This window comes from Malania oleifera, chromosome 9 (assembly GCF_029873635.1).
Source record: "Malania oleifera isolate guangnan ecotype guangnan chromosome 9, ASM2987363v1, whole genome shotgun sequence".
Lineage (NCBI taxonomy): Eukaryota > Viridiplantae > Streptophyta > Magnoliopsida > Santalales > Ximeniaceae > Malania > Malania oleifera.
The window spans coordinates 50,882,980-50,910,720 of record NC_080425.1 but is presented as its reverse complement, the minus strand read 5'-3'; the positions used below and the strand labels follow the sequence as shown (position 1 = coordinate 50,910,720).

The window sequence follows — 27,741 nt, the reverse complement described above, 5'->3', positions numbered from 1 at the left end:
CGACATTACAAGAGGTCGACTCTATTAAGAAAGAACCCAGGCGGTTAGCAGTGACACCGCTAGCACTTCAATAGATGTTGACGTTGATCTAAGGCTCTAAAAGCCAGATTTTATTTAATTTTTATACATATATTTTAATTTATAGGACATGTATAATATAAATATATATATATAATTATCCTTTTCCACATCTTCTGAATTTCTTTTCCATTTCAACCCCTATTAGATCGACGATTCACACTTCAATTCCCAAAATAAAATACTTCGCCAAATTGACCCTCGATCTATTATAAGACTTAGTTAAATCGTTAATCAATTTACTCTTTCAAATAGTGCAACCAATTATATAGTACTCATTTTAAATTAGCAAATTTCGAGAACAAAATTTTTATAAGGAGGAGAGAATGTGATGACCAAAAAATATATATATACGATTAAAACACAATAATAATAAAATAATAAAAATGGTCATTAAGTTCATATCAATACAGAAGTATTTTTCTATAGGATCATTTATTCCATATTTGATGCCTAAGAAAGACCTTGTCGTAGCAAGTGCTTAGAAACCATTGCGGCTCAGTTGCTCCCTGGAGGTTGGTTTGGTCAAAATGAAATTTTATAGGATAAACAGTGTAGACACTGTTTATATACGTAAATAAGTACATAAAATAATGTTTTGACTAACATAATTTGTAGAAATATATGATAAAATAATAATAATATAAGTATCCTATGCGGGGCCCACAAGACTGTGTCGGGCCCACATGAGTCCCGAAGTCGTGTGGAGGTTTACACGAGTCTCGAAACTGTGTAGGGCTCATAAAATCATATAAGGATTATTGGAGTTACGTAGGATCCATTTGGGTCTCGAAGTTGTGTGGGGTCCACATGAGTTTTCAAAATTCAAATTTAATTCTTTTTCAAAAATAAATAATAAAATAAATAAATACTAAAAATAGTTTAAAAGTAATAACAATGATAATAATAATAATGATCATAATGATTAAGAAAAATAATAAAATAATTAATTAATTAATTAGGTAAGTAATTAATTAAAAATTTATTTAATGAGAATGGTAGCAAGCACTCGCACATGACCTCCATCCCCATCCCATACTCAACTCATACCTTACCCATTCTTTAATTTTAAAAAATTATAATTTCACCAATCTCCCCACACTTTTATAAATTCCATTTCTTCCCAAAAATTTTACTATAAATAGGAAGCTCTCAACCTTCATTTTTCACAACAATTTTTCCAAGGAAGAGAAGGATTAGTGAGTGAAAGAATTTGTGGTGGAGAGATAATTTTTGAGTAAGTTCTCACTCACCCACTTTTTCCGATCTCATTTCTTAGAGATAGTTATTGTGTTTGTAACACAAGGTAAAAGAAGAAAGTAAGTAAATTTGATTATGTTAATTTCTTTTTTATTTAAAATTCATACCCGAGTTTATTTTATAAGTAAATTTCAATTATGTTACTTAGTTCCATAAAATTTTCATAAGTTTATTTTTACATATATTTAATTATACCAGTTTTATCTTTAATATACTTGCATTTATTTTGGGTCAAAAAATGTTCTAATCCCCTCGGATAAATTTTCAGCATTTCTTTCAATTTTTTAAAAAATTATATATATTTTTAACACAAAAATTGTGTGGCATGAGTTTATTTCTACGTTGCATTATTCATGAAAATATGAGTAAAAATGAGATTTTCACAATATTATTTTAAATTGCATAAATTATAATAAGATGGTGTTAAAACCTCTTATGACAAAGCAAGTTCAAAGTTACAGATGCTCGGTACCGCAACTTAAAGTTTAAATGGATCAGAATGCACCCACACTATTTACAGAGTGGTTATTTATGTTAGTAGATTTCTCCTAAGTGCACACCTGATTCTGGATGAGAATTTAATAAGGAAAATCTCACTTAATGTTTACGTACGTTGATTTAGTTTGGTCGGCTAGTCAGCTAAATCTAGTTTTTGGACCGCACAGCCCAGTCATGAGAGTAAACATGACTTACGGCAAACATGCATAAGGGTGGTTTTTACAATATATGTTTATACATATTTAATTACATGTACAGAGCTATTAATGAGTTGAAGGAAAAATATAAGTTTATATGAAAATGGTTGTTCTTGTGCCTAAATGACGATTTAAAAAAAACGTATGAGAAAAAGTATATGTATGTATATAATTAAATATTTTTATAGTTTTAAAGTTAAAAGTTTAATTTAACTGTCACAGCATATGGTTATTAAATTTTACTGTTATAGTTGATAGTAAAAGTTTTATGTAGAAATTTTTAGATTTACATTTCTTTTAGAATAAATTTTGAAGTTATAGAATTAAATATTATTTTATAAAATTTTCATTTTGGCCACACACTAATAATAATCTTATTTACTTACTGAGCGTCATCTCACTCCAATCATATTTTTATTTCAAATAACTCTGAAGGGCATGTCGAAAATCAGACTTAACAAGCATGCGGGTGGGGATAGAAAAATAAATATTGATTAGAAATATTAGTATGATGCCAGATATTTATGTTTGTGTAATTTTATTCTTTTAAAATAAATGATTGTAATATGGATAATTAGCGTTTTAGTTTAATAATAATTTAGTTTATTTACTTCCGCTGTAAATCAATGGTAAAAAGTAAATATTTCAGACCTTTTGGGGTTGGGGTATTATAGTAAGAGACTTGACCTTTAGGTGATAAGTGGAGGTCACAGTTGGAGCTACATTGAGTGTTGGACGACCAAATATTATGTCGTAGAGGGCGATGAACCACAAGAAAGTCTATCATAAAGATAACATGCCGTGGAGGTGTCCCCATAGCCAACGAGAGTGTAATTATACCCAAATGATGGACTACGGCTCCCCCGACCTTTTAAGGGGGTAGATATAAAATGGAAAATCATATTCCACTTATTTAACAAGCGGGTAGATTATAAGTCGGTTAAAATGGGTCGGATTTGGTTTTAATTAAGAGATTTGTATCCATTTTTTCAGGTCTACTTATAGAGTTCATTTGGATCAATAATTTTATTTGGAAAAAGGAAATAAAATAAAAATAAGAAGAAAATTTATTTTTCATTGCATTTTTTCCCTTTATGATAAATATTATCAAAAAATAAAAAATAATTCCAATCCGATAAAAAATGATGAAAATTCAAATGTTAATGATGTATGAATTTAAATTTTTATTTATAGTTTTGGTATACTTTTATCTTCGTTGTTGCTTTTCTTAATAAACCAAACATAAAAAATTAAATTTTTTAATATTTTTTTCTTTCATTTTCTTAACATTTTTTAGTTTGACTCATAATTTATTTGATACAGAATAACTTAATGGAATTTGTCTTTATTTTTATGATATAATTTGACATTCTATTTTATTCTCATTTCATGTCTTCATTGCTTATCAAACATTTGTTAAAATTTTAAACTGTTTTTTTGTTTACTTATTTATCAATACATTTTCAAATAAATATTTTTTAGGAAAATATTTTTTAATTTCCAAATGATCCCAACCGCGGTAAAAGAAAGAGAGCAAAATACATTTGGCGGTAAGATCTCCACGTGGCAGTCCCCCCCCCCCCCCCCCGCCCCCCTCTCTCTTGCACACAATCCATCACCCAGGCATTTGAGTTGTTCCACCTCAGTTCGGCATTAGCGGGCTGCACAGCGTCCTGGCCATGGCGGTGGTAGCGAGCTACTGCTGCTACTGCCCGACCCATCTCCCTTATAAGATTAAGCGCCCTCCTCTTTTAAGCCATTCCTCGTCCTTCATCGTAAGCTTCTCTCTCTCTTTCTCTGGTTAGATTTTGAACTGTATGATTTGTATATGCTTGATGATTTCTTCAGAGCGCCGAGAGCCGAGGTCTGAGCATGAGTGTATCAATTATTGATTTTGACAATCTTGAAATTAATTATTTTTTTTGGTAAACTACACAAATATTCCCCAAATTATGTGCCCATCATACTCGTCTCAAAACTTTAATTTATCTCACCACCCGTCCCAAACTTCCAAAATGTCTTCAATCTCATCACAAAGTTAGTTTTAGTTGGGGATTTTAGCTGGAAATCCAAACTATTGCACCCGTGCTCTCCAAACCATTTACTGGGTTTCGCACTCTTCCTCGAATTCTGATATTGTATGGTTTGGGGAGGGTATGGAACTTAGTCAAATAGTTTGTAGACTAATAATGCACAATCATCAATTGAGACTAACAGTGGGATTAAAATTGAAACTATTTTGGAAGTTTGGAACTGACGGTGAGACAAATTGAAGTTTGGTGTTTGGTTTATGACATCTTTCAAAATTCTGGGGAATGTGATGTTCATGGCATCTTATTCTTATGTTAATTTGCGCTTGGGAATTTGATGTGGCAGGAATATTCACATTTCTGAGATTGAAAAGATTTTCATGGAAGCATGGGTATCCTATTCCCATTCTCTCTATGTGTATGTTTTAGGGAATCCTATTCCCATGGGAATCATATTTTTTGGACCAAATTTCCCTTACTATATTGGCAAGTTGGACAAAAATGCTCCTGTAGTACAATGTTTGCAATAAATTAGACATAGCATTGGTAGAAGATAAGATAAGAGAGGGGTGACTTAGATGGTTTTGACATTTGAAATATAGGCAAAGTAGTGCATCAATGAGGAGGAGCAAGCTAGTCATTGTAAATGGTACTAGAAGAGGAAGGGGTCGACCTAGAATAACTTATAGTAAGTTTGTGAGGACGGATTTTAATAGCTCTTAAGTTAGTCGAATAAAATGCACTCGATCATGTGAATTGGCGTAAATAGATTCATATGGCCAACCTCACATAGTGGACTTAAGGTTTGTTATTGTTGTTGTTGTTGTATTATTATATTTTAAAAAAGAAATTATTAATAAACAATAAAAGTTAATATTTAGGCACTATTGCTCTCAATTATTTCTTAATTGAGTATTTAAGTATTAATATTTTTAAAATTTATGGTTTTTTAAATTTAGGATATGAATTTAATTAAGTATGCTTAAGTAGGTTTTTGTGTTGGAAAGATAATTATTCTTCATATATTGGTAACATTGTAACACAAACATCAAGGGTTTAATGGTCATTTCTTCAAATGCCTATTAGGATTCCCATGTTAAATGAAACATTAACATGGGAATCTTGTGTACATTTCGGGGAATTTTACAATACGAATAAAATAAAAATATGTCTATGTGGCAAGCATTGCATTCCCACTTATTGGGAATGTCATTCGATCATAATATATTTTATGCTGTGAATCAAACGCTCACTTTATTGGTCATAAATTTAGTGCACTAACTTTACAATTACAATTGAAATTTCTTTTTGTTTTTTATCTATCTTTTTTTGCAGGAAGTGTACATGATCTAATTTATTAATTTGCCCCATCCTTCAATTTGGCCTATAGTAAAGGACAAACACAAGGATTCTTAGTAAAAAAATAGGAATTTTTAAGAGAAATAGACTTGTGCAAAAGTCCATATCTCTCTTTATACTTGTACAATGTACTTGCATGCCATAGAAAGAGAACATGATTCTGCCCTGTCCATTTTATTGAGAGATCAATTCTACATAGGATTGTTTTACTCTTATCATCTCTGACTTCCTCCTACCCAAACAAAAGATCTCCCAATGTCATTTGTAGACTCCTCGTTGTTTTGTTGTGGAGGTCTTGGAGGCTCACTCTCATCTTGTATCCATTTTTCTACCATCAATTGGTCTAGTAAGAGACCCTTATATCTCCAATTCATATTTTTCTAACAATTCTTTGTTATCGCATCCCCAAATTTTGAGACCTCCATATGACCTATTGTGGCCCTTATAGCAGCCAATAAGGAAGACATTGCTTGTTGGTCTAGGATAGAGCTCTATATCCCTTGAATACCTGGTTGATCTCTTGTGCCATCATCATCCATAGGCTCCTTTGAACTATCATTGTCATTGAACATCTTGAATCCCCTTGAATGCTGATTCTCTCCTTCATTGAAACCGTGCTCTCCTTGCATTTCTAGTACAAAACTTTGCCTAATTTGTTCTTTATTTGCCTAGTGTCGCTTCTTTATTGGCTTCCAGAATTTTCTTGCAAAATCTTCCCTTGCTTATGCCAATTTCATATGTTTTTATAAGTATTTTTTGTAACTCCCAGACCATTTTCCATTATCACCAACCCATCTTTACCGTTCAACTCGGCTTCACTTATATTACTATTGTTTTAAAAGGTGAAGGCATAAGTGAGGCGTTTTACCCTTGATGAGGTGAGGTGTGCTACTAGGGCTGCAAATGAGTCGAGTTGCTCGTGTGCTACTTAGTGCTCGACTCGATAATGGCTCGCTCGAACTCATTTATTAACATCGAGCCGCTCGTGTGCTACTCAGTGCTTGACTCGATAATGGCTCGCTCGAACTTGTTTATTAACATAAATGAGCCAAGCTCAAGCTCAAATTTTGAACTCGTTAACTAAACGAGGCGAGCTTGAGCTGGTTCATAGTCAACTTGTTGAGCTCGCTAGCTGGCTTGTTTAACAGCTTGCGAGCTGGCTCATTTACTAGTTCATTAGTAACCCGTGAACTAACTTGATATTGAACTCATGAACTAGCTTGATATTAGGCTCGTGAAAAAACTAAATATTAATCATATTAAATATTTGACTTTAAATTTTTTACTTTAAAAATATATATTTTCAAATTATATTTATTAATTATCAATTAATTCAATTAATTAGTGGCTTGGTTCGCTTATTAGTTTGAAACGAGTTTCAGTCGAGCTGAGTTTGAGCTCGAGTTGGAGCTTGAACTCGAGCCCGACTCATTTATATGAAATGAGTTTTAGTTGAGTTGAGCTCGAGTGCTACGTTCTTGTATTTGTGACACATGCCAAAGGGCTTGTTGGGCAGCATGTAAAGGATATGGTGTTTCTTTCGGATGGGTTAGTGAACTTTGGTTAACATGGATTCAATTATGGAGATTACATAGGATGCATTCTGAATGTGGGGTGTTGTTCATGTTTTTTAGAGGGTGTCCGAACTCAAAATCAATATGGGTAAGAGTGGTTTAGCGGATATGAATAATGTGCTAGTCAAGCATTTTAGGGAGTGGGCTAAAGAAGTGGACGTGGTATTTTGGATTGGTCTTTGACTTACTTAGGTGTCCCTTTGGGGGGTAACCCTGGAGTCGTAGTTTTTTGGAACCTGGTAGTGGAAAGGGTGATGAAGAGATTAGATGGTTGGAAGGGAGCCCTCTTCACTCTTGTGGGTAGAATTACTTTGATTCAAGCTTGATATGCTAGCATCCCATTATATTTCTTGTTTGTTTTTAAGATTCTGGTGGGGATTGCTTGCAAGCATTAAAGAATTATGAGAGAGTTTTTGTGGTCCGGTGAGGGGAGTTATAGGGACCATTTGGTGAGTTGGAATGAGGTTTGTAGACCTAAAAAGGATGGGGGTTTGGGTCTTGGCAAGTTGGTGTCTAAAAACACCGCTCTTCTAGCTAAATAGCTATGGCGCTTCCCACTAGAAGAATCACTCTTCTGGTATAAAGTAATAAGAAGTAAGTTTGGGATGGATGAGAATGGGTGGAATACCAATGCTAATTTAAGATGCTCTTTGGGGAGTTTGTGGAGGTCCATTTCTCAGATCTATCCTTCTTTCACCCCTCACACTACTCGAGGTGGGGAGTGGTTCTCTTATTCATTTTTGGAAATACCCTTGGCTGGGAAATGCACCATTTTCCAATTCTTTCCCTCGTCTCTTTCATCTAAGTTTTGAGCAAAATAAAGCCATTTTTCCATTTTTGTTGGTGGCTTGAGCGGTCCTTTGGTTTCCTAGAATCTTCATTTTAGAAAATCTTTGAACAATAAGGAGATGGTTGAATTGTCATCTTTGTTATCTTTATTGAGTGGGAGTAACCTTTCTTCACGGAGGGATGTTCATTCTTAATCTTTGGACTAGTCTGGAGTGTATTCTTGCAAATATTTTTATGAATTTTTGATTTGTTCCAACTCTTCTTTCCCACTATACCCTACTATTTGGAAGGCTAAGGTCCCCCCTAAAAAAAGGCTTTCACTCGGTTGGTTGTGCTTAATAAGATAAATACTAATAATTTGTTGCAAATTAGGAGACCTACGAAGGCTCTCTCTCTCGATGTATGTGTGCTCTGTTACAAGAACTCTGAGTCAGCTTCTCACCTTCTTTTGCAATGTGAATTTTCTTGGATTATATGGAATATGGTTTTTGGTGTTATGGGAAAAAGCTGGGTTTGCCCTCCCTTGGTGGACGACTTTTTAGATTTATCCTTATTAGGCTTTGGTTGAAGAAAGGATAGGGCAACTTTATGGAAGTGTGGGTTTTTCTCAGTATTATGGGATTTATGAATGGAACAAAATACTTGGATATTTATTGGGAAAAAATTAAACCAGGTGCTGGTTTGGGAAAAAATTAAGTACTTGGTCTCTCTAATTGTGTGTCGATTCTGGACTTTTTAAGGAGGCAAGCTTTCAAGAGTTTCAAAGAGATTAAAGGAACACTTTGACTTGATAATCTCTTTTTTTTCTTGGGTATTTTTTTTATGTTTTTAGTTTAGTCTTGGAGTATCTCAGTTTGTCTTGGGGGATATCTCATTCTTCCTCTTGTAAATTCTTTTCTATTAATGGCATCTTCTTTTGTTATTAAAAAAACACACTTGCTTAATATAAATGAAATTTGCAAATCAATTGAATATTATTTATTATACAAATAAATATATTTAGACACAAATGACTAAATAAATGTTGTTGCAAGTTTAATTTTTCATATAATTTCACATGCCCTTTTAATAATATTTTGTTTTAAGAAAAAAATAAGATAAATGGAGAGAAAAATTTCACTTTGTGTCTAAATCTCACATTTGAATTCCAAGGAAAATTTCAACAAGTTTTGCTGAAATTTTGAGATTTCAATAAATTTCGAGTGATCCATTGAAATTTCGATGGAAATTATGCAAGACAAAAATCGATCGTCATTTTGTTTTTGAGGGTTATAGAAACCGAAAATTTTTACAATTTCGTAGAAATTTAAGACCATGATTTTAACCCCCCAGCCCCCTCCACAGTCCTCATAGCTTATTGAGAATACTTTATGAAAAGGGGAAAATAAAAATGAGAGTAAAAAGTAAACAAAATTTTAAAAATATTTTTTCTCGTAACAATTTGGTAGCAGTTTTGTAATGCCCGTAGCAGCGGTTACATAGTGGTAGCGATTAGTAACAGCTGTTATGGGTGTGATTTTTCTTCCCACCAATTTAGCGGTGTGTAATGGTATCAGGGACCCAAAACTGTTACGTAACAGTTGCGGCCAGTATTTAAAACGACGGTTTAAGTGTGCAAAACAATTTTTTATTTTTTATTTTTTATTTCTAGGTTTCACAATAGTTACAAAAATCAACTTGTTTAGTTGTTTTTCCAAATTTCCAAAAATTATATTAGATAGTATTTGGGATCATGAATTTTAGTTTTTGAATTTAGATTAGCATGGATTTGGATGAAAATAATTAATCCACACAAATTAAAGTCTAATACGCAAAGTAAGAATTAGAAATCTAGAAAAATAATAAATAGATGTTTTAAAACTTTTCTATATAACTTGGAACTAGAAAACAATATTACCATTTTTTGTATTTATTTGAAAAAATTAGAATGAAAAATACAACTCTTTCCGCAAGCAAATAGTGCCAAAACTTTTTATTATTGTTCATTTATTTCGTAGAAATGTTGTAAAAATGAAAAATTAACTTAATTTTTTTTGTAATTCTTTGAAAAACTAAGATGGAAACTGAATTGTTTTCCATAATTAAATGGGCCCTAAGCTTTCTCACCCATCGATTCACCATCTTCCTATATAAGAACAAGTTCAGTTGCTCGTACATATCAACTTTCGTTAATTATTAAACTGCAGAGTAGGCTTTGTGATAACTTTTTCTGTTGTGATGAGAGATCTACTCTTTTTCACTAACAATGACGGCATCTTGTTTAATACAATACTAGATTCTCCCATCATCCATTGATTCAGAAAATTTGAGGGGAGTTGCCTTTAGAGAATTATTCAATACCATGTGACAAGCCCATGCAGTGCACAATCCATCATGAAAGGATACCTTAACCCCTTGTCTCGGATGACAAAATAGCAATTTTGCTTTCTTTTTGTTTACCCTTCCTGAAGAAGCTAAGCTTCAAATTTTACATTCCAGTATAAGTTCATGAACATCAGCAGTTCTTGTTAGGTTTCTCTTTTTTAGTGCTACTAGCAGAAGTTCTACTTGTCAATTATTTGTAAGGGAAGGCTGTTGAGTTGCTTATCTGAGGAAAAGTATGTCTTGTTGGTTTTTCATTTTATTGGCATTAGATGATTCTGATATTTTGCTCTTGTAACTTGTAAGTATTTGAGGGAGACTGTCCTTGACTTACACAGAAGGCACATGATTGAAGCCTTGGAGGGGTGTTGAAATCACACAGATGTGTCATGGATGGACCATAGAAGAACCATGGATTTGGTCATGGAGGTGTCATATACGAACCTTGGGGGCCATATATTGGCATAGTAGCAATTTTGTACCTATATCTTGATGGCTTTCTTGCCAATAAGTGGAGTATGACTTCTTGAACACCTTGATGTTTCTTCCTGCCAGATTGAGGATGGCACAAAAAGTTTTCTTAACTAGCTTCCTACTATCTCCAGTACCACAGTGGTCTTGAAGCGATCACCCTAAGGAGTGCTTGTAGGGCGGGCTCTTGGCATCCATGAGTGGTGCTTGGAGCTTCTATGAGGGATTGAGAATTCCATGGATGACACAGTGGAATATTATTGCTTGTGCCACTTTCACTTTAGCGGTTGAGACAGCCATCCACTATGCCCCTTAAATTACCAGAGTTTGGTATCTTGTACAAATTGGGATATTGAGGAACTGCCAGATCTTTATATGTCTATATCATGTGGTGTGCCACTCTATGAGGTCTTCAGCTTATGGAAGTTTAGTTGCTTATATGTGTGCCTGAAAATTGTGCTGTGGCCTGTGGGGGCAAAAGCCACCCTTAGTGCTTGAGGAAAACAAGCACAGCACCTTTATCTTTTGGCATATGTTTCCTTCAGGACCATTGGAACAAGAGTTGCCCCTTTAAGTTTGGGCCACTCAATTGATCCATGAATACTGTCATACATTCGGATGGGTATGATGGGATATGTTTGGGTGGAGTGTTGTTGCCTTATGGGTGTACATTCATTGTGATATTTGGGCAGACCAAGTAATTCTTATGTGGAAATTTGCCGGGCTGTGATGCCATGGGACTATGAGAGATATAAATTGGTTACAAGAAATAAATCAAAGTAATTTATCAAACTAGCATTGCCTTTTTGAAATGTTCTATTTGATGTTGTAAATTAATTTTAGTAGCTGATTTTGGACTACTGCCCTAAACTGCTTCGTAACATTATGGCCCAGCAAAAAATGCTGCAATATTTGTTATATTAATGTTAGAAATTGTTGAATCTCAACCAAGCTGATTGCTGCCATATGTGACACTTGATAACTGCGCTGTGAATATTGTCCTCGTGTTGTAGGAAAGATCACTGTCTGGGAAATGGACTAGAAATTCCGGCCGTGCATCTAGAATCAGTGCACTACTGTGGGGACCTAAGAAGACTATGGAGCCACAAAGGCTGGATTTCGCCCTGGGGGATTTCACTTTGACAGGGTCAGAAACAGAGGTGTTCTCTTTATTAGTTCCTAGGATCTTTTTGACACTTCCATTATTTTGTCATATGCTTGATTATCACAGCTAATTTGATCATATTTCTGCATTCAGGGTGTTTCAGAAAACATGTTGAAACCTAAAAACATATCAGTTTCAGTGGTTTCTTCAATCTCAGAAGTTACGATGAATGACTGGGATGCTTGCAATCTAGATGCTACAGGTCCTAAAAAATTTAATCCTGTTCTTACACATGGCTTCCTTTCCAGTTTGGAGGAATCAGGTTGTGCTGTGAAGGTTAGCTATGATTGCTTCTTTCTCTTCCCTGCTGCAAATCTAGCGTCATTCACTAATTTTGTAATATGTTCGTCAAGCACAAGGAAATTGCAAGAAATGAAAAGAAAGCCAGCATAACCATAAGATTTTTGTTTTTTCCCTAGGGGACGGAGCGGTGGGGAGCTATACACATACTTCTTGTTTCTCTAATGAAAATATCTGGCCTTCACCCACTGTTGAATGGCAAAAGCTTGGCTTGGCCTGACTAATACTTAATGGAAAGCATGAAGCTTAGCTTATGCTTCATGTCAAAGTCCAAAATTTGTTCTTGAAACAAGCATGTATCTTTGCAATAAAAATTGGGCTGACTGTGTATGATGCCCTAGATTCATGCCCATCTACAACTTCCCACTCTTGTTAGTTTGTTTTGTTTTGATTTGTTTTGCTTTTTTTTTTCTTATTGTTTTTTATTCTTATGTTAAGGTTTGTTTGAATAGTCAACCCGGTCCTGCCACATGGGAGCAACTAGCTCAACAAATCTCCACCACTCATGGCCATCATGCTCATGTGGTGCTGCCATCAAGACTGTAACTTATGCCTCGATTGCAAGTCACCTCTTCTTTGTGGGTTTTGTTGTAACAAGTTCATTATTGGCAGTCTTTTTGGCATAACTGAGAAATCTTATTGTTTTGGATATAAAAAGAAGATGAAAGGAATGAAGAATGTGTGGAAAAGGAGAATAAGAGATCCTTCTAATCACGACAGACAAAACAAAAATAAAAAAAAGAGAGGAAACACATCAATCAAGCCACCAAAGATAACCAATCCCATTGAACGTCAGAGAAGCTCATTCCCTTCAACCACCCCAAAGCTAACACTCCAAAGCTAGGCTAAATAATGGATCTTATCCCAAAGCAAGGAAATATTCATCAGCTCAGCTTCTTCCCAAAAAAAATACCCAAATTGGGCTACTAGTGTAAACCCCACGACACTGCAAATAATGCACATCTCCATAATATTGCAGCATCCTTCTTCCTACCAAAGACAAATAGAGATGCAACCCCCCACCCCCCCCCCCCCCCCCAAAAAAAAAAACTTTCTTCCAATACACCGAAAAGCTTGTTCCATGCTCTCCAAGCAAAATCATAGTGCAAAAACAAATGAGAAGCTGTTTCTGAACAGCTAAGGCATAATGAACACACATAAGGAGAAAGAGCCTTTTGAAGGTCTCTTTGCAATTTTTTATTGGTATTAACCCTATTATGCACAACCAACCAAGTAAAAGCCTTAACTTTTGTGTGAACTTTAGCCTTTCAGATCTTTTTAATGGAAGTAAAAAAATCACAAAAAGATTGCGGGAATAAATCCTAGAAGAATTGAAAGCCCAATATTGACTATCTACACCACAAGAAACATGACAATTATCCAACACCAACAACAAAGATTATAACTTGTCTGCCTCCCTATCATTAAGAGGACTGTGAAAGTGGAAATCCCAAGAAGACAAAGGACCATTTGGAACCAAAAAAAAGAAGAAATAATGGCATCACACCCCAAACTCACGATAAAGAAGAGGAAACTAAGTGGACAACGCAACATTGCCCATCTAGATATCTCCCAAAGATGAAAATGAGAACCCTCCTAGGAATGAAAAGGGAATAAATATGAGGGAGAGACCTCCATGGACCCTCTAATGAACATCTTAATCCCAAATTTCTATCTCACTACTCCCCCTGCTGTCCAAACTTACTTCTAATGACTCTATGACGAAGAGGGGAATCCTCTAAGGGGAACTGCCAAAGCCTTTAGCCAAGGACATAGTGTTTTCAGATGCTGTTGATAGCGTATTCTTCCTTGGCGTGCCAACGATAAGAGCTGCATGGCAACCCCAAACAAGAAAACCTAAAAAGATGAAAAAATATTAACCGAAAGAATACAACCAATTGTAAAGCGGAGTTGCCACCTTATTTTTTTAAGAAGAGATGACAAAGAAAAATCCTAAGAGATTTACAAATCAAGGAAATGGGCTCAGGAGTACACTTGTGCTTAGAGAAGGTGGTTGACAAACCATTTTAAGGGAAATCAATCAACCAACACCCTCATGGACACCATGTGCACCTTAAACAAAAAGAGAAGAAGATTGAAAGCATCCCCTTTTCATTTCTCCGATGAAAGATCACTGTCAAAGAGTTCAAGCTATAGGGTTGGAAACCCTATATGCTCTTGTTGGAAAATGGGTGACCTTAGGAGACCCTAAATTCGAAATTTAAAAGATGGAAAGATGAGATTGGATTTGGTTGAAATTAATGGATTTGAAGATAACCAAATTTGAAAACCGACATGTTTTGGAAAGAATAATGGAATGATTTGATTTGCAACTCTTTAAAGAGGGAATGATTTTGAAAACCAACTTTATAAGATTTGAAATCCATTGAAAAGGCAAGAGTTTTAAAATGAGAATCTTTGAAAAAGAAAGGTTTTGAAAAGGCAACTAGGGTTTCATCATTGGCCAAGAAAAGAATGAATTTGAAATCATTTTTTGAGGACATTTTCAAAAAATTAGGGTTTTGAAGACACGAAAGGAACTTCGTGTTTGCCTCATGCTTTAATCTTGTTGGTGTAAGCCGCTACTTCCATTCGTCCATACATGCTTAAGGAAGAGCACTTTCACCGTGCTTAGGAAGGGAAGAGAGAAAACACCATACGGTGGGATTCTTTCGCCCATCCCATCATAATTTGAGATGAAATCACAAAGGATAACTTAGAGACACCCTAGCTTCTAAGGTGAAACCAAAAGAACACTTGAATCTCCAAATTATACAAGCAAAATGAGTATAACATGCGACAAAGTCAAAATGCGAGGGAAGTAATTACACGTGCATGAAATCTTGGCTAAGCACAGATAAAAATGAGGTTTTCTTTTGGAATTTCAAGCAAATTCTAATATTTTTGCCTTTTGTTGGCTTTTTGTATTTGTTTTATATTTTTAGCAATTTATTTGTAAATAAAAATTAAGTAAATTAAATAAAAGAAGAAACTTTATCTAGTTTCAAATAATAATAATAATAATAATAATAATGCTATGTAGGTTTATAGTAATAATTGTAAAAATAATAACTAGTAGATAGTAATAATAATAAATGAATAAATAATTAAATAATTTCCAAAAAAATGAATAAATGTATATATATATATATTACCAATTTTTAATGATGGGAAAAGACACTAACCTCCCCTAAGGTTTGGCAAAAAGACTAGGACCTTCCCAGGTTTTAAAAATTTTATGGACCTCCCCTAAAGTTTCAAAAGTGATGCAAACCTCCATTGACATTTGATTTTTGGGACACTTAAACCCCTTAGAAGGCTTGTTTTTTGCAAATATAGGGGGAGATTTGTGTTTTTTTGATAAACCTCAAGGGAGATTAGTGTCTTTTTGCCAAACCTCAAGGTGAGGTTAGTGTCTTTTGCCCTTTAATGATTTTTATATGATTTTATTTTATTTAAAAATCAATTTAAGCAATAAATAAATAAAACAGAAAAAAAATAATAAAATAAAAATAGGAGACTGGTTTAAAAGAACCAGCCGATCGGTTCAAGTTGAAATTAAAAAAATCACTTGGGGGTGGCACATGCACCACCCCCTCTCCTTCAACCTCCATCTCACGCACAGGAACCCTATGCTGCCGCCACATGTAGCCACAAGGCTCACAACTGCTACTCCGTCCAGCGCTGCTGTCCCTCTCCGGCCATCGTGGTCTGTCATCCTCGTCATCAGTGATGGTTATACTGCTGGAATACTTGCCAAAAAATAAACAGAACAAAGGCACAATAAACTCCCCACAGCTGTAGGTTCAGCAACCATGGTCACCCTTTCTCCATATGGACGTTGCTATTGCAAACAACTGATGTCTCTGTTTCTGGACGACGCCATCTCTGCCACTTGCTGGCGCTGCCAGTGCTTCTGCAACTTCCTTCTTATTTTTCTTCCTGCCATTTGCTGAACTTCCTCAACCTACTGCTGGAGCTGCTTTTGTTGAGAATTTGTCGTCAAACGCTGTAGTTGCCAGAGTTACTTTGCCAGCTGTTTGCAGCTTCTCTCTCTCTCTCACTTTTTTTTCTCTTACTCTTGATTTCCTTATTCTCTCTCTAAGTTCTGCGAACCAGAAAAGAAACTTTTCCAAAACACCATGAAACAAAGCATTAGACATAAATATCAAGGAAAACCTAATCTTTGCACAAGATACTTGAGGCCAAGAATGTATAGCAAGATACACAAAACAAGAAGTACGCCCAATTTCAAAGACTTTAAGATTGAAAACACCTTTGCTTAGAAAGATTCACTTCAGAAATGGATATGAAGAAAAAAATACTTACCAAGCAATGGATGCCTCCCAACCTCTTCCTCTCTCTCATGCATATGTATTCTCTCTTCTTCTCTCTTTATGGCCGTCGAGAGACTCACACTCTCCTTGTGTACTCAACGTAATTCCCTTTTCTCTTCAACGTCGCCCCCCTTGAAGCCTCCCCCTTTGTTTCTTATTTATAATAGATGGCGAGGGCTTGGTTAGCCGACCCCACCAAGTGGGACTTAAGGTTTGGTTTTGTTGCTGTTGTTGTCAGCTAGGGCTTGGTTAAAATCTTACTATTTCCAAAAGTGCCCTTGTGGCCAAGGAAGATCACCTTCTTGTCCTTTAGGGTGCATGAAGACCCAAATACTCTATTCTAAACAAAGACAAACCAAGGAATCAAGGATAAGAGCCCAATAAACAATATTAGTGCCATAAAAAACACCACCCAATTATGCAACTAAAATTAAAATTCCAAGACCCCAAACCCCTTCAATTTAGATGTACACACCACATCCCAATTAGGAGGGCGGGCCTTGGATCAATGGTAAGGTTGCTCCTTTGTGACTGGTTGGTCATGGGTTCGAGAGGAAACAGCTTCTCTGCGTAAAAGTAGGGGTAAGGCTGCATAGACTGTGACAACCCTCCCCTTACCCTTGCAAAGCAGGGAGCCTTGTGGCCCAGGGAACACAACATCCCAATTGACCAAATGATCCCTCTTCCCCCGACCCCAGACCAAAGAAAATCTCTAATTACTTTGTCCATCTTACTAGCGATACCCACATGAATCCTAGAAGTAGACAGATAATATAAAGGCAAGCATGAACAGAGTAATGTGACCCTTTAAGGATAATAACTGATAATAGTTAGCCATGTGATTTACCTAAATTAGTCTAAAACTGGTTTTTTGTCTTGCCATGTGGCTGAGCATATGTCAGGAAACTGGATGGATGCCTCAGCACATCATTGCTCGTGATGAATGTCAGAATATTTTAGGTGTTGTTCCACTCTATCTTAAAAGGTGTAGCACCTCCTATACTTCCAAAAATAATAACAATCCTCTTATTTAGTCTGTTCTAGATGTTTTTCATGAGTTTATCCTAATCACTTTGTTTGTTAGCTTATCATTTTTTTTTTGTTGATCTGCAGCCATTCTTATGGAGAATATGTTTTTGATCATTCGTGGGCTGATGCTTTCTACAATTATGGTTTAAAATACTATCCAAAATTACAATGTTGTGTACCTTTTACTCCAGTTACTGGTCCGAGGATTCTAGTCCGCAACAACTCGTACAAAGTTCAGGTCTTTGACATCTTAGTGTCTGCACTGAAAGATTTGGCAGCAAAGGTATTGTATGGACCAAATTTTTATACTTCATTATATAAAATTCTCATGATTGGATATCAAGCCATGTACAAATTTCTAAATATGTTTTTCAACTCATGTCACATGTGAAAGTGCGAAGACACATATTAGAAGATTTGCCTTCTGATTGAATTACTTTGTTCATATTTCTTGATCAATAAAAAAGAGAGAATTTATTGAAGGGAGCTGAGGGGGTACTACCATTTACAACAGAAAGAAGAACAAGAATCACTGAAAATGTAGTCTCCAAAAAAACCAAAAAATAGTAGAGGTATCTAGCTTATAGAAGGCACTGAACCAGTTATTTAGAGTGGTCGGCCATCCATCCTTCAGCGTGGTGAGTGATGAGGCTGACCCTTCAAAAACTCTTCTGTTCCTTTCTTTCCACATGGTCCAAAAGATGGTAAAAGGAATCATAGACATAGCTGTCCTCTTCTCTTTGCTTGAAAGAGTTCCCTTTGAGGCTCAAACCTCCTTCTTAGCCATCCTGGTAGTAATCCACTGGTGCCTGATCATAGCTAAACCTAGATTCTGTAAATCCCTACCCCATAGACCGTGAAAAAGGAGGATATGTTTGACAGATTCAGCACCATTCTTGCACAACAAATGCCTATTAACAAAAGTTAGGACCTTTTTCTGAAGGTTTCAAATACTTAATATAAGAACTTTTGTCAAAGCAGCTTCACATGGAGAGGGCGGCTTGCAGCTTCCCACGTGAAGAAGGCAACTTTGGTGGACGCTGGAGTCCTCCAGATGCCTTTCCAAGGGAAAGTGAGACTGATTTAAGCACTTGTCCTCAACTTCTTATGGTGGGAACTGACTGAAACATTGCTGTTTGTGGTGAGGGTCCACCTAGATCCTCATATTGCTGCTAGAGGGGGCATGTGCTGTAAATTTTGCCCAGAAAATCAGAGTAGTTATCAAGTTCCCAGTAATAAGCATTCCCCACGAGTGATGGATATCCTATAGAGCTCCATTATAAAGAAGATGGAAAAGCAAACGGATTTGTGCATCTTTATTCTGCCCCAAGCTGAAAAGTTTATGGAATTGGGTGTGAAATGAGATGTTTTACACGAAATATCACATCTGGAGAAGATGCTATCTCCATTACCCAATATGAAGCTGATTGAAGAGAAGAAATTATCCCAACTTTTCCCAATCCACTTCCAAACCCCAACTTTGTGAGGTTCATGAGCTCCCTTTTTATATTAGCCCCTTTTGCATGTGTTCCACGTGGTAAGCATTGGTTGGCACTTGTCTCTCTACTACCTTAGCTATGGGGGTCAGCGCTTCTAGTAGATTTAGGCCATGAGGCAAGTATTGGCTCGCTGCACCTCCATACGTTTGGTAGAGGCTTTAGGTGTAGGCCATGTGGTGTGTATTGGGTATGCCTCCTCTGTCTTTGTTACAAAGGATTAGCTTAGCGCCTTTGCAATTTCGTAGGTGTAAGTCGCGTGGCCGATACTAGCTCATTTTTCCTGCACTATCATTGGCATGGAGGATTAGTAGCGTCTTTGGTAGGCATATGCCATGTGGCGGGTGTTGGCTTGTTGTGCCTCAACTACCTTTGGTACAAAGGATTAGCACCTTTGATTAATGCAAATAGGGGTGGGCATGGTTTAGTTAATTGAACCATATCTCCGACCCGTTAACTAAACTGAAGTTTCAATTCAGTAGAAAATATGAACTAAAACCGAATCGTTTAAAATGACTAACTGAAATCTAGTTGGTTTTAGATCAATATCCAATTGTTAACTGAATCATACCTATAAGTATAATTTAAAATTTTAATGTTACTGTAATAATATTTTTTCCTTTTTAATAATAATGAACATGTAAATTTAAAATATTCAAAATCAAAATTTAACCATGAATCTTAGTGCAATACAACTTTTTTTTTTAAAATTTAAATTATTAAAATATTATATAATATTGAATATAATATGTATTTTTTTAAATATGTATTTTTAGTATATCATTTTGGTTTATTGTGGTTATTGAATGGGCCAAACTGAAACCAAACTGATAATTGAAAAAAAATGAAAATTTTGAACCGCAACTGACCAAAAATATGATTAACAGATTTTTCGTCCGATCTAGTTTAGTTTCGCGGTTTGGTTCAATTTTTCAATTTTTCTTGCCCACCCCTAAATGCAAATCACTTGGCAATATTCTCAACCACATGCTCGGCATATGACCTGTCAAAGTATTGTGTGAATGGCCGAATGGTTTGGCCTTGAGTTCTGTATGTTATATATAGACTTTACAAGAATGCTATACATGGAAAGTAAATAAGTTCTAGCATGATTCTAGCCCAATACATGTAAACTAAATGTATGCTAATTGTACAAAATAATGAATGTAGAAACAAGGAAATAATTGTGGGCTGAAATAAGGAAAGAAATCTTTTGCTGTTTCGTTGACAACCCCCCTCAAATTGATGTGGGTTGATCAACAAGCATCAATTTGCTACTTAGGAAGCAATGTCGATGACAAGTGAGAGCCTTGGTGAAGATATCAACAATTTGTAATTCAGTGGAAATATGTGGAAGAGTGATAACACGAGCTTCAAATGCTTCACGGATAGAGTGACATTCGACTTCAAAATGCTTTGTGCGCTCATGATAGATAGGATTGGGCGTGATTTGGATAGCACTTGTATTATTGGCATGTAGAGGTGTAGGATCGGTTTCAGAAAAATCTAGCTCAGCAAGCAAACCTCGAAGCCAAATAATTTTAGAACAAGCAAGAGGATGGCCCAGTATTCAGATTCCGTCGATGACTTAGAAACTCTGTCTTGCTTCTTACTCTTCCAAGAGATCAATGCATCTCCTAAGAACACACACCAACCAGTGATGGAGCGACGTGTATCCGCACAACTAGCCCAATTAGCATCGCTATAAGCAGCAAGGCGAGTAGAATTGCATGCAAGGAATAATAATCCATGGGTAGAAGTGCCGTGAACATAGCGTATGATCCTACGGACAGCAGCCAAATGAAGATGACGAGGGGTCTGAAGAAACTGGCTGACTTGCTATACAACAAAAGAAATGTCCGGTCTAGTAATGGTGAGATAGACAAGACTACCCACCAACTTTCGGTATAAACTGGGAACAACTAGTAAGTCACCCTCCTCTTTGCGAAGTTTGAAATTTAATTCCATGGGAGTATCAACAGAAGTACCCTCTTGAAGGCCAGCTGTAGCCACCAAGTCACTAGCATACTTATGTTGATTGAGTGAAATACCAGAGGGACTATGATTCATCTCAAGACCAAGAAAATATGTGAGAGACCCAAGATCTTTCATATGAAAAGACTCTGAGAGATGAGTCTTGAGTTGAACAAGTAAAGCAGAATCGGAACTAGTAATCACAATATCATCAACATAAACCAAAAGAAAAACAATAGCCATGTCTGATTTTTGAAGAAACAATGAAGTGTCATACTTGCTCTGCTTGAATAAAAAATGTAATAAAGTGGTGTGGAATTTATCAAACCAAGCCCTCAAAGCTTGTTTGAGACCATAAAGAGAGTGGCAAAGCTTACACACATGTGAAGTCGGAGAGGGAAACAAGCTCGGGGGTGGCTTCATATAAATACATTCTTTAAGATCCCCGTGAAGAAAAACATTCTTGACATCCATTTGATGTAGTGGCCAATCGCTGGAAGCAGCAATAGCCAGAATCGTACGAACAATAGTTGACTTAGACACAGTAGCAAAGGTCTCTTCATAATTGACGCCATATTCTTGATTATTCCCAAGTGCAACAAGGTGAGTTTTGTAACGATCCAGACTTCCATCAGATCAGACCTTGACTGAGTAAACCCATTTACAACCCAGAGGAACAATGGTGGGAGGACAAGGCTTAATGTCCCAAGTGTGATTGGCCTCTAGAGCGGCAATTTCTTCCTGCATAGCTTGCTGGCAACAATCATGCTTGGCAGCGTGTGAGTAGGATATGGGAATATCTAAATTGGACAATGCAGCAATAAAAGCTGAAATAGAATTACCAGAACTGGAAGAGGGAAACCCATACCTAGTCGAGGGTACAGACACTCGAGAAGAGCGACGTACCAAAGGTTCTGGAGGTGCTGCAACTAACTGAATCTAGAGCGTGGTAGGATCATATATCGGATGAGCCACCAGAAGAGACTATGGGCGGGAGCGTCGCTTATACAAAATACTTGGTTTAAAACGAGAATTGACTTGATGAGGATCCAAGAACTGCTCCTCAAAGGAGGGGAGAATTACAGTAGAAGAGGAGGGTACAAAAGACACAGGAAAGAAATGTTGATTTTCAAAGAAAATAACATTCCTAGAAATGTGTGTACGATGTAATGTAGGATCATAGTAAACAAATCCCTTTTGACACACATTATATCCCAAGATTGCACATCGAACATATTAAGCAGATAATTTATGTCGTTCATGAGGAGGTAAATGAACAAAACATACACAACCAAAGGTACATAGGTTATTGTAAGTTGTAACTAGGTTGAATAAGCGGAAATAGGAAGACTCCATGAGTAGGACTTGAGAAGGTAAGCAATTAATCAAGTAAGTAGCAGTTTTCAGAGCCTCAATCCAGAACAAGGATGGAACAGAGGATTCCAGCATGAGAGTACGTACCACATCTAGGAGATGACGATTTTTGCGTTCGACTACCCCATTCTGTTGGGGAGTAGCCGGACATGAACGTTGGTGAATAATACCTTTAGAAGCCAAAAATGCCTGAAACTCAGTAGACAAATATTCACTACCAGAATTTGTGCTTAATGTCTTAATAGAAGCAGAAAATTGATTGTCAACATATGCTAAAAACTAATTGAAAGTATGAAAAACCTCAGATTTAGAGTGAAGAAAGTAGACCCAAGTAAATTTGCTATGATCATCAATGAAAGACACATAGTATTTAAATTTTTCATGTGAACTAACCGGGGAAGGTGCCCAAACATCACTATGGATAAGATCAAAGCACTGAAAAGCTCTACTAGCATGCAAAGGGAAGGGAAGAGTCTTGCTTTTACCAAGTTTGCAAGAAGCACACTTGAGATAAAGAAGAATGTTTTTATTTACCAAGTAGACCAGAGTTCAATACATGAGATAAGATCTGAGTATTGGGATGGCCTAAACGATGATGCCACACCTGAAACATTATTACAAGCAAAAGACTTAATAGAAGAAACTAGAGAAAGTGCTGGAACAGGCAAAAGTAGTGGAAACAAGCTCCCCACTTTAGGCCCCTTCGCGATCTGCTCCCTCGTTACCTGGTCCTGCACAACACAACCATCACCAAAAAAATTAACAGCACAATTGTTATCAACTAATTGACCAACAAAAATAAGATTCGTGGAAAGCTGAGGAGCAAGAAACACTTTAGTGTACTTAGAAGAGGCATCTTTGACAGCAACTATTGGGAAAGAACTGCCATTGCCAGTCTGAATAGCAGATTGACCAACGTAGGGCCGAACATAACATAAAGTAGTGGGATTATTTGTCATGTGATTAGAGGTACCCGAGTCCACATGCCAGAGTTTAGTAGAATTGTTACCTTGGAGCCCCATTGCCGATAATGCCGAAATTAGCATCAGTTACGCCATTTCGGGTGTGCAGTAATTCGCTGTAGAAGGTGCAGGAACAGAGGAGTCACTTGAAGACGAGTCAGGTGCCGCAAAAGTCACTGTGGGGGGTACAATAACATAAGTCTATAATGCATGGGCCTGACGATTCTGCGGGTGGATACAACAGTCTTTGATAATGTAACCCTTCTTGCAATAAGAGTAGTATTTCTTGGAACAATTAGCAGCGATATGCCCAAATTCTTTGCAGCAAAAACACTGCAAGGTGCTAGAATGTGCAGGCGGCCCTCGTCGTTGAGCAACATATGCCATAGGGACGGACCCTGAACTACCATGAGATTGTGCCAGAGTAACTTGAGAACTAAGCCGTTGTTCTTCATGAAGTAACTCACCAAAGCAAACATCAAAAGAAGGAACAGGAGAGCGATTCAGCAGAGAAGAGAGAACAGATTCATACTTGGGGCGGAGTTTCATAAGAAACTGATCACGACGACTAGTCTCGTGAAGATGTTGAATAATGGGAAGAGAGGCAACAGGACCATCCGCGGTAACCAGATCAGAATATTCGTTCCAAAGAGTCAGAAACGCCGAATAATAGTCTTGGATGGAACGATTGTCATGTTGAAACGTGGCAATCGCATGCTCTAACTGAAAACGACGTGCACCGTTATCTTGATGATATACTGTTTTTAAATAAGTCCACATGGATTGAGTGGTGTGATAAGGTTGCCAATTGGGGACAATATGTGGCTCAACCGAGCCAAGAAGCCAAGACATAATCTGAGCATCAAGCATAGCCCATGAAGGACAAGCTGCTGAATCCTTGGCATCAAGCACAACCTATGAAGGACAAGTTGTTGAATCCTTGGATTTATTAGGATTGGGTGCACAATCCATGCCATCAATATGACTCCAAAGATCTTTTACCTTTAGGAAAAGTTCAAATTGAAAAGTCCACGTAGAATAATTGTTGCCTGTAAACTTGGCACACACAGGTGCGGACTCCATGCTAAATAAAGGAGAAAATCAAGAAGCCCAAAAATAAATCAACGCAGGTACAAAGAAAACCAAGATCAACCTGCTGTGCTGAGAATCACAATGATTGAGAAGCACCAGAAACAGCAACAGAAAGAACCAAGATCAACCTTCCTGCACTAAAAAATAAATTTTGAACCAAGAAACCTGTTGTGCTGAGAATCACAAGGACAGAGGAGCACCAGAAGCAACAATAGAAAGCTGTTCCGATCGACCTGCCTGAATTAAAATAAATTGCAACCCATGAAACCTGCTGTGCCAAGAATCACAAGGACAGAGAAGAACCAGAATAGCAACAGAAAACTATTCTAACAGCCACTTAGCCACAAAAGTACCGAAAGGTAGAGAATCAAACAATTCCATAAGAGAATAAAACCACAACAACCATGGAAACGAGAGACACCTCCGAAACCGAGAAGACAAAAAAACAAAATTCAAATGGGAAAAAAATTAGCAGTCGGCAAGCTGTATTGTGTGAATGGCTGAATGGTTTGGCCTTGAGTTCTGTATATTATATATAGACTTTAGAAGAATGCTATACATGGAAAGTAAATAAGTTCTAGCATGATTCCAACCCTATATATGTAAACTATAATCTGTCAAGCCCTATACTTGTAAACTAAATATATGCTAACTGTACAAAATAATGAATGGAGAAATAAGGAAATAATTGTCAGCTGAAATAAGGAAAGAAATCTTTTGCTGTTTGCTGTTCCCTTGACATGACCAACCATATCTCCATGGTGCCTTATTAGGTTGTGCTGGTAGCACGTGGCTTATGTGACTTGCTCTTTCTTGGTGAGGAGGTTTCCTTAGATATGTGGTGGTCATGGTTAGCAGGTTGCTAACCTTACTTGCTCAACCTTGGAGAGGAGGTACCCTTGGTCATGTGGTTAGCACTTAGCTGACCTAACTGCTCTAGAGAGGTGCTCCTGTCACATGCTTAGCATGTTGCTTACTAGACCTCCCTGGGATCTCGATTCATACAGTCATGTGGTGGACATGTGGCTAACTTGGTCTGTTCACCTTTGAGATACATGCCTCCTACTCCCTCACTTGGAGGTGCACTAGGGTGGGTGATAATTGATTTGGCTCTTAGTTATTGGTGTGATTTGACATTACTCATGTGCCATTCCAACTTCTAAGGTGCTCGTGCATGCCCTTCTATTTTTTGCTTTGCTTCCCAAGGCAATGCACCCTTCCCTAGGCATCTATAGGTGCACCTTTTTGATGATTTTTGAATGGCCATATGTTGTTTATGCATTGGTTCGTACCTATCACCATGTTTCCCCCACAAAGGGAATTTATGGCTGGAATGGCCCTCTAGGGTGTAAAAGTCCCTATATACATATCTCTTACCCTCCTCCTTTTTAGAATTTTTGCATTTTGTTGCTTTTCTTTCCTACTTTGTCAAATCGAATGGCTAGCTTTGTTAAAAAGATAATAAAAGAGATTTTAGGTGACAAAAGCAGTAAAGACAAAATAAATTTGGTATAAAACATGACAAAAGCGTAGAAATATAGAAAACTTTGAAAAGTATGAAGAGACAAGATGACGCAAAAAAGGTTATTACTGAAGCTAAACATAAAGCTTTAGATAATTTTTGTGCTTAATTAGATACAAAAGAAGGGGAAAGAGACATATATAAGCTAGCTATAGCTAGAGAAAGATAGTGCAAAGATTTAGGGAATGTAAAATGTATAAAGGATGAGAATGAAAATGTCTTGATAGAAGAAGTCATAAAAGAGAGGTGGCGAAAATACTTTAATATGTTGTTTAATGAAAACCAAATTGAAAGCTTAAACTTAGCAGTGACAAATGAGGAAAAGACTAAAAATATGTTATTTATTCGCAAAATTAGTGTCATTAAAGTTAAGATGGCTTTGAAAAAGATAAAAAGTGGGAAATCTATAGGACCAGATAACATCCTAATTGAAGGTTGGAAATGTCTAGGAGATAAAGGAGGTATATAGTTAACTAATCTATTCAACAGTATTATAAAAACTAAGGAAAATGCAAGAGGAATGGAGGAAAAACACGTTAATAAATTTGCAAAAACAAAGGTGATATTCAAAATTGCAAAAACTATCACGGAATTAAACTTATGAATCATACGATGGAATTGTGGAAAAAGGTAATTGAACAAAAAATAATAACAGTTTTTTTTTTGTTTTTTGATAGCAAAAGAAGACATTTCATTGATAAGATAAGAATTTACAAAAAAGAGAAAAAGGCTTCTCTCATAAAAAGTTCTAGAAAAATCTAGAAAAATAAGCTAAAAAGACAAAAACTGGGAAAAAAACATGATAATCAGAGCAAAAGGTTCCTGCATCTCGATCAACCTCTGAATAACTAACTCCTTTAAAGCAACTGAAATCAACAGACCATAAAGAAGCTAGATAATGAACCTTCTCTCAAACTAGCTGCCAATTCAATTTTCTCCATGAAACAATCTGTGCATTGCACTCCAATTTTAATCCTCACAACACTGCAAAAATACTGCATTTCCATAGTGCAACCCTCTCCTTCCTTCTCTGGAAACCCTTAAAAGAAATAGACAACAATTCCTCCACCGAAGTCGGCCAGTCCCAAGATTCTCCCATCACACCAAATAAATTATTCCAAATTCTCCATGCATAGTTACTGTGTAAAAATACATGAGGTGTTGTTTTAGAATTCAAGTAGCATAGCACGCACACATCTAGAGATAAGGCCTTCAAAGGTCTCTTGATTTGCAACAAGTTATTGGTGTTGATTTTATTAATCAATGTTAGATTACCACTTTACCTAAAAGCTTATGTTGTTAGGTCGTAGGCCAACAATGCATATCTTTAACACTCCTCTGCATGTGCAGCCCAACAACATGTGGAAAGATAAACACACGATAAATAGCACCCATGGTAGGGAACACAATAATTTTTTTTAAATACCACATAGTAAATGCGGGCAATAAGACTAGAACCCAGGAGCTCCTGGTAACCAGCTCTGATACCATGTTAGATTGTCTTTTTTCCCAAAAGCTTAAGCTGTTAGGTTATGGGCCAACAATGCATGTCAAGCTTTAACAATCACAATCAGCCATATGGATGCCTTAATTTTTGGGTTAGATTTTTCCTTCCAAATAGATGAATATAGGGGAAAATAGGAATTAGAACGGTTCAAAAACTCAAAAAAATATTACAAGAATACACCCATGACCATGAATGATCCAAAACCCAAGACAAGAAAGATGACAATTGTTCAATAACGACAGCAAGGATGGAAGTTCCAACAATTCTCTATTGTTAAGAGATATTCTAATATGAAAGTTCCATGCAACTAGAGGGCTACCCGAGTCAACCACAACGAATGAAATCATATTATCTTGTACTGAGCTC

The 27,741-nt window shown here is 36.5% G+C and overlaps 1 protein-coding gene across 2 annotated transcripts in view; it reads left to right on the top strand.

Annotated features, from left to right (window-relative positions):
• Positions 1 to 3,623: 3,623 nt before the first annotated feature.
• Positions 3,624 to 27,741, top strand: part of LOC131164440 (uncharacterized) — a 75,965-nt gene continuing 51,847 nt past the window's right edge. Inside the window, exons 1-5 of one of the 2 annotated variants that reach the window (XM_058121617.1) lie at positions 3,624 to 3,808; positions 11,631 to 11,777; positions 11,876 to 12,058; positions 17,322 to 17,404; positions 17,533 to 17,731. In XM_058121617.1, the coding sequence (XP_057977600.1) occupies positions 3,713 to 3,808; positions 11,631 to 11,777; positions 11,876 to 12,058; positions 17,322 to 17,404; positions 17,533 to 17,731 (708 nt within the window). In that variant the 5' untranslated portion in view covers positions 3,624 to 3,712. The remainder of the gene's footprint in view (positions 3,809 to 11,630; positions 11,778 to 11,875; positions 12,059 to 17,321; positions 17,405 to 17,532; positions 17,732 to 27,741) is intronic. The other variant, XM_058121618.1, reaches the window with a different exon arrangement.